At 35.5% G+C, this 8,215-nt stretch overlaps 1 protein-coding gene and 1 long non-coding RNA gene across 2 annotated transcripts; one reads left to right on the top strand and one right to left on the bottom strand.

The window, feature by feature from the left end:
- On the bottom strand, positions 1-830 carry LOC132637800 (uncharacterized). Its single transcript, XM_060354836.1, has 2 exons — positions 551-830; positions 1-482 (listed from the first exon to the last, which is right to left on the bottom strand). The coding sequence occupies exons 1-2, from the start codon at positions 828-830 to the stop codon at positions 1-3; spliced, it is 762 nt and encodes a 253-aa protein (XP_060210819.1).
- Positions 831-1,542: 712 nt separating this feature from the next.
- Positions 1,543-4,438, top strand: LOC132638605 (uncharacterized). The gene is made up of 3 exons (XR_009581818.1): positions 1,543-3,264; positions 3,361-3,552; positions 4,138-4,438. It is a non-coding gene; the product is annotated as an uncharacterized LOC132638605 (long non-coding RNA).
- Positions 4,439-8,215: the final 3,777 nt, after the last annotated feature.

Raw genomic sequence — 8,215 nt, 5'->3', positions numbered from 1 at the left:
TCAATCCCAAGTGGTGCCAGAGTCAATCCACCACTCTTTCGGATTTCCCACTAGGTTGCACTCAGACAACATAGCGCACAAGTCATCAACTTCCTCGTTTGTTTCAACCATGTTAGCCTGACCCTTTTTCTTTTCCTTTTTCTGAGCACGGCAGTCTGCAACTTTGTGTCCGATTTTCCCACAACTGTGGCAGTTTCCCTTGAATTTCTTCTTGTTGGGATAGTTCCTTGGTCCCGATGCCTTTTTCCTCTTTTTCAAATTTGTTTGGGCAGTTTTAACAATATGTGCTCCCCCTATGGTTGATATCCCATTAGCTTTCTTCTCTGCTGCCTTGTTATCTTTCTCGATTCTCAACCGGACGATGAGATCTTTCAGTTTCATCTCCTTTCGCTTGTGCTTCAAGTAATTTTTGAAGTCTTTCCATGAAAAAGGCAACTTCTCTATCACTGCCGCAACTTGAAACGCGCCACTAATAACCAAACCTACTACAAAAATATGTAAGTAATGGCACACTTAATACTTTTGACAGAAGTATTAATTAGACTTATACCTTCGGCGAGGATATCGTGGATGATAACCTGCAACTCTTGAACTTGAGGAACAACAGACTTGCCATCTACCATTTTGTAGTCTAGGAACTTGGCAGCGATAAACTTCTTTAATACGGCATCTTCTGATTTATATTTCTTTTCCAATGCATCCCATAGTTCTTTTGATGTTCCCACATTACTATAGATGTTGTAAAGATCATCCTCCAGTCCTCTAAGAATATAATTCTTACACAAAAAAATCTGAGTGCTTCCAAGCCTCAGATACAAGAAAATGTTCATTCTCAGGTGTTGATTCCGGCAGAACCGGAATGACCTCCTTAATAAACTTTTGAAGCCTTAAAGTAGTTAAATAGAAGAACATCTTTTGTTACCATTGTTTGAAATCAATGCCGGTGAATTTTTCGGGCTTTTCTGCCGGAGCCGGTGCTGGTGCAGCACGACTGGAGGACGCAGCATTGCTCGTAGAACCAACCGCGGGGGTTGGTGTGGCAGTAGCAGTAGCATTCAAATTTGGAGTTAGGTCTCCTATTTCTATTGCAAATTAAACAACAAAAAGCTTTAACAAATGGTAAAGTTTTTAAATCTTCGAATCGAATAAGTTTTTACAGCAACAAATATAATACACAACAGTGAAGATTTTATTTCTTCAAACCGAATCAAGTTTACACAAACAGAATTACAAAAAGACATAATACATAAATAAGCCCTTAAACTTGGCTTCAGCTGGCATGTATGCCCTTTAACATTGGGTGCACAAGTAGGCACTTCAACTTGTATAAAGTTGAACAAGTAAACACAAATGCTGATGTGGCATTGATGTGGCGCTGACGTGGCCCTCCAATATTTATGTGCCACGTCAGTGTCATGTCATTTTTCGTGTTTAATTGTTCAACTTTATATAAGTTGAGGTGCCTACTTGTGCACACCCAAAATTGGAGGGCATACTTGCAAGCTGAGGCCAAGTTTAAGGGCCTATTTATGTATTATGCCTTAAAAAAAAAAAACCTCAAACAGAATGCAGGAAATTGTATGTTGTATACTTGATGAAGTTTTTGTATCTTCAAATCAAGTACCCATATGAGTAGAAAGTTATGAAAATTTTAATCTCAACCGAAGTAGAAATCCGAAGATTTTACTATGAGACAACATACAAGTTCGTTATATTCAAACAACAAACATACAAGTTTCTTTTATTTCTGGAAAGCACTGTTATTTGTTAAAGAAAAACACTTTTTTTCTTTCTTTCTGATAACGTTCTGTAATGGTTAAACAGAAATAGATGAACACAGAAATAACTGTTAAATTTCTTAAGCTTGTTGGTAAACTGTGTTCAAAACCGTAGGAAACAGAAACCAGAAACTAAAAGAAAAACAGAAACTGTGTAAATTTGGAAAAAATTTCATAAACAAAGAAATATCCGAGCCACAGAAATCACTGTGTGTCCTTAAGGAATTTAATCCCCTCACTGTACCCGAGGTTATGGATTACTTCCTCCCAAGATAAGACGGATATACCTGTCGCAGGAGTAGCGGTACCTCAAACGCCTATGATTTCGACGAACTCAAATCAGGCAACGAACCACACACAGAGAGACTCATAGTTTTATTTTAGAAAAAAAAGAATGTAGAAGTGCGATGCAGGAAAGTTTATATAGCCGCGAAAAATATCTGTTCAGAACAGGTTTGGTGACGGTTCAGAAAGGCCTTGCCTTTTCCAAAAATAATAATAATAATAATAAGAACGTTGGGATTTATTTTTATTCGCGAAATTAATAATAATTTTGGCGGAAATAATAAAAAAAATCAGAAAATGAAAATTGAATTTAAATAAATTTGATCTAAAAAAATTATCAATCAATCACTGAATCTGAAGCCGAGCGACGACAACAACGCTAGGGGAATAGTCCATTTTCTCAACCCTTTAAGAGCTAGAAGAAGTGTTTTCTAATATAAGCATATAACTTTCCCTTTCTACTATCAATGCGGTACAAAGCTCCTTTTCATAGGAACTTTGCTTTAAACTTCATTTTCCTTCCATTGTCTTTTTTCCCTCCATTTCTCATTCACACCAACTTAGCTAGCTTCAATCATTAACTAGCTTTAACAATCAGTAGGGGTGATTGCAGACTCATTCTTAAGGTTGGTGTCTCTGTTTCCTTCCTTTTTTTTATTTTTATTTTTATTTTTTTTATAGATGTTGATAAAGAGGGATCTCTATTTGACATGCGAAGGCTCCATAATTTGATAGTTAGCAGCCTTTTCTGTTTCCATTTCAATTTGGAGATTACTTAATTACCTGTTTCTAAATCATTGTTGAATATGTTTTTTCATGAGTTCCTACATTTGATTGTGGGAAATGTTTTTCTTATTATTCTATCTTCATCATTCCAAGAAATTTCAAGGTTTTGAAGAAGAGTCGTCAGTCATCACGTGAATACACATGCAAAAATATAGTATAGGAAATAAAAGGGTTTCGTAATGTTATTTGAACCAAAGCCCGTGTCACATTCAGCAAGACATTGTAGTGTTCTAAACAGAGTGGTTTATAGAGTTCATTCACGAAAAATTGTATTGATTAGCTCTTGGTACAAATGCTGGGAGGTAATAGACAAGTTAAATTTCAACCTCACGTTGGGAACCTTTTGGCAAGTACTACCGGAAATACTATAAATATCTTTGATGTCAAGACTAAAAGCATCCAAAGAAAGTTACAAGTAAGATCTCATTCCTGATCATTGATCAAGCTTGTTTTAAATTTCTTATTTGTTGCTTTACTATAATGTATCAATTTCGATTTCTTTGATTTATAGGGACACGTAAAAGACGTTCGTTCAATCTGCTGGCAGTGGGAATTACCTGGCATCCGCGTGCGAAGACGTTGTACGAATATGGGATGTTAATGAAGGAAGGTGTATGTTTGAACTATTCTCCAGTGGCAATAAGTTCCAGTCATGCAGTTACCGCCTCTGAACTCTCAAGTGTTGGTGATTGGTTCAGATGAGGTATGCTTAACATAATTTGGACATTTTCTGCAAAAGCGTTGAGCTCATATATAAGTTCTTTCTAGACTTGGTTCGATTAATGTCTCCATAGATTTGCAAAACAGCATATCTAACATAAGATGCTTAGATATTGAGCCACCCCCAAAAAAGAAAGAAAAGGAATAAAGAACTTCTCTCTTGGTCAGCCAAAGCTAAGAAATGGATAAGGAATAATAAGAGGGTAAGAATATGCGATGTCTGCAATTTTGGGTTCTGGTATCACAATGATGTCTTAGAGTGCACATTTTAATATGAGGTTTGCTTCCTACAATAACATTGATTTTCTTGCTATTTTCTTATCTCACAAAAAATGTTGATTGCATATTGATTTCACCTTAACAGTTTTGCTTTCCTACTCGTGTTCGATCATCCCGCAGTGCTTAATGACTTCTCTGTTGAGGGGAATTCAGGAATATTAGAGCTCCAAACTATGTAATTGCCGTGTCAGATGTAATTGTTTATGTTTGAAGCTTATTCACATGTATAGACCTTGATTTTCTTTCTCCTTTTCCCTCTTCATATGATACTTGTCGAATATTGTTGCAGTTCTTGGAGGTGTGGAATCCAATCTCAACGAAAAACACCATTTGGTCATCTAGTGCACATGCTGGTGTAATTTCTTCATTAGCAGATCAGACTATGGCGATGACGCTTCTTTGTGGATCAAGATACAACTGTCATTCTTTCTTCTCTCTCTTATCCAAATTACATTAATATCTGAATGAAACCACAACTGCATCCACCCTTTAGCTAACAACTAACAAGGGTGAATTTGGGACCAAGGATGGTGACTGTATTCTTGGTGCTTCACCAAAGTAATGAGTTATCGGAAAGACTGAATTATTAGTCACAAAACTTTGCCTATTGTTTCAAACTCCTCTCCTTTATTTTATCATTGGGTTGATTTTTAAAATGTTTATTAGACTTGTTTTTATTTAATGCACGTCAAAGTTTAAACTTGAGTAGTTAAATGAATTAAGAATTTTAAATTGGAAAGTTTGTAAAAACAATAATTAGTTAAATGATGTCACTCGTTAATAATTGGGCTCATTTTAATCCGATCCACATTATAACCCGACTCAAATCCCATTTTAACTCAATCCTTAGTGATCTTCCCTTCATTTCTTAATCTTCCCCCTTCTTTTTTTTTTTCTTTTTTTTCCATTTCCCAATTCCATTTCCTTAGAAAATCACATCTCAAACCTGTGAAACCCCAGACTCACGCCCTCACCTTCATTGACAATTATATTCCTTTTTTATTTATGAAGTATATGGAAAACATTGAAAATAACTAATTTGCCATCTCTTGCTAAAAATTTAATTAGTAGTAAATTCATGAAATATAAAAATATTATCTTTGTACTTTTACTTTTTGATTTTATTGTATGAACACTATTACAAATGACAAATTTTAAATTTTTGAAAGAAGATACCTCAAAAATTGTTGAAATTTTAACTACGGTTAGAAAAGGTAGAATGGTTGTATATTAAAAGAGGTGAAAAAGAAAAAGAAAATCACCAAAATTATGGAATTTGATCCGATCATAACGAATACATTTAATTGATTTTTCTATTTGTTTCATTTTGTTTTGTTTTCTACTTCTACTTTAGTTTTTTCTAATTATTATTTGAATACAATTAAAATGATAATGTTATGAAATATAATTGTATATAACTATTAAAGCTAGTTAATGATTGAAGCTAGCTAAGTTGGTGTGAATGAGAAATTGAGGGAAAAAAGACAATGAAAGGAAAATGAAGCTTAAAGCAAAGTTCCTTTGGAAATGAGCTTTGTACCACATTGATGGTAGAAAGAGAAAGTTATGTGCTTATATTAGAAAGCACTTCTTCTAGCTCTTAAAGGATTGAGAAGAGGGACTCCACTCGCGCCGTCGTCGTCGCTTGGCTCCAGCTTCGGTCAAAGCAATAAAAATAAAAACTCCAACGTTCTTTTTTTTTTTCGGAAAAAGGCAAGGCCTTTCCAAACAGTCACCAAGCTGTTCTGAACATGTATTTTTTTCGGCTATATAAACTGAGGCAACGCCTCATTTTTCTGCACTGAAAATTTTCGCATTCTGCCTTCCTTTCTAAAATTAAAAAAAAAACTATCGAGTCTGTGTGTGATTTGTTGACTGATTTTGAATTCGACGAAGTCGTAGAAGTTTGAGGTACCGCTACATCTCCGATAGGTATATCCGTTTTATCCTGGGAGGAAGTAATTCATAACCTCGGATACAGTAAGGGGATTAAATTCCTTAAGGACACACAGTGAATTTTGTGGTCTCGGATATTTCTTTGTTTCTGAAATTTTTTCGACTTTACACAGTTTCTATTTTATTTTATTTTTAGTTTCTGGTTTTTGTTTCTAACTTTTTGAACACAGTTTACTAACAAGCTTAAGGAATTTAATTTATCTCTGCGTTAATCTTTTTCTGTTCAACGATTACAGAAGGTTAAAAGGAAAAAAAAACAGTGTTCTTTAACAAATAACGGTGCTTTCCAGAAATAAAGAGGAACTTGTATGTCGTTTGGAGACTAAAATCTTCGGATTTTCTACTCCGGTTGGGGTTAAAGTTTTCATAACTTTCTAATCATTTGGGTACTTGATTTGAAGATATAAAACCTTCATCAAGTATACAATATACAATTTCCTGCATTCGGTTTGAAGTATTTTAATTCTGTTTGTGTAAACTTGATTCGGTTTGAAGAAATAAAATCTTCAACGTTGTGTATTAAATCTGTGTCTGTCAAAACTGATTCGGTTCGAAGATTTAAATATTTCACCGTTTATTAAATTTTTCTGTTGTTCCGTTTGCGACAGAAATGGGAGACTTAACTCCAAATCTGAATGTTACTGCTACGGCCACACCAACCCCTGCGGTTGGCTCTACGAGCAATGCTACGTCCTCCAGTCTTGCTGCACCAACACCGGCTCCGGCAGAGAAGCCCAAAAAATTCATCAGGATTGATTTCAAACGATAGCAACAAAAGATGTTCTTTTATTTAACTACTTTAAGCCTTCAAAATTTTATTAAGGAGGTCGTTTTGGTTCTGCCGGAATCAACACCTGAGAATGAACATTTTGTTGTAACTGAGGCTTGGGAGCACTCAGATTTTTTGTGCAAGAATTATATTCTTAACGGACTGGAGGATGATCTTTACAACTTCTATAGTAATGTGGGAACATCAAAAGAACTATGGGATGCGTTGAAAAAGAAATATAAAACTGAGGATGTCGGATTGAAGAAGTTTATCGCTGCCAAGTTCCTGGACTACAAAATGGTAGATGGCAAGTCTATTGTTACTCAAGTTCAAGAGTTGCAGGTTATCATCCACGATCTCTTCGCTGAAGGTATAAGTCTAATTAATACTTCTGCCAAAAGTATTAAGTGTGCTATTACTTACATATTGTTTGTTGTAGGTTTGGTGATTAGTGGCGCGTTTTAAGTTGCGGTAGTAATAGAGAAGTTGTCTCCTTCATGGAAGGACTTCAAAAATTACTTGAAACACAAACGAATGGAGATGACACTGGAAGATCTCATCGTCCGGTTAAGAATCGAGGAAGATAACAAGGCAGCAGAGAAGAAGGCTAATAGGAGATCAACCATAGAGGGAGCACATATTGTTGAAATTACTCCAACGTATCTGAAAAAAGAGAAAAAAGACATCGGGACCAAGGAACTATCCCAATAAGAAGAAATTCAAGGGAAAATGCCACAATTGTGGGAAAATTGGACACAAAGCTGCAGATTCCCGTGCTCCGAAAAAGGAAAAGAAGAATGGTCAGGCTAATATGGTTGAAACAAACGAGGAAGTTGATGACCTGTGCGCTATGTTGTCTGATTGCAACCTAGTGGGAAACCCTAAGGAATGGTGGATTGACTCTGGCGCCACTCGCCACATTTGTGTTGTTAGAGAAGCCTTTGCTTTGTATGCTCCCGCCGGGCCCGACGAGACCATATTTATGGGAAATTCTGCAACGGCCAAGATTGAAGGTTATGGAAAGATACTGCTAAAGATGACCTCTGGCAAGGTGGTGACTCTCAACAACGTCTGTCATGTTCCTGAAATTAGGAAAAATTTAGTATCTACTGGACTTCTAGTAAAGAATGGTTTTAAGTGTGTTTATGTTTTTGACAAGGTTGTAATAAGTAAGAACGAGATGTACATAGGAAAAGGCTACCTCACAGAGGGCCTTTTCAAACTGAATGTAATGGTCGTTGATAATAATAAAGTTTTTGCTTCGTCTTACTTGCTTGAGTCAAATGATTTATGGCAATCACGTTTAGGACATGTCAATTATGGGACCTTGCGTAAAATGATTAGTTTGGAAGTATTGCTTAAGTTTGAATGCAATCAATCAAAATGTCAAATTTGTGTTGAATCTAAGTATGTTAAACATCCTTATAAGTCAATTGAAAGGAATTCAAGTCCTTTAGACTTAATCCGTACAGATATTTGTGACATAAAGTCAATCCTATCTCGTGGTGGAAAGAAGTATTTCATAACTTTTATTGACAATAGTATGCGACATTGCTACGTTTATTTACTTAATAGTAAAGATGAAGCAATTGAAGCATTCGGGCAATACAAAAGTGAAGTTGAGACTCAACTTAACAAAAAT

This window comes from Lycium barbarum, chromosome 4 (genome assembly GCF_019175385.1).
Source record: "Lycium barbarum isolate Lr01 chromosome 4, ASM1917538v2, whole genome shotgun sequence".
Classification (NCBI taxonomy): domain Eukaryota; kingdom Viridiplantae; phylum Streptophyta; class Magnoliopsida; order Solanales; family Solanaceae; genus Lycium; species Lycium barbarum.
Note: the sequence above shows the minus strand (reverse complement) of the source record. Positions and strands in the feature narration are given on the sequence as shown.

Excerpts from the sequence above, each read along its gene's own strand:
- LOC132637800 (XM_060354836.1), bottom strand. The coding sequence starts at position 830 with ATGAACATTTTCTTGTATCTGAGGCTTGGAAGCACTCAGATTTTTTTG. Across the intron at positions 483-550 it reads CCACGATATCCTCGCCGAAG|GTTTGGTTATTAGTGGCGCG; the intron begins GTATAAGTCTAA and ends TTTTTGTAGTAG.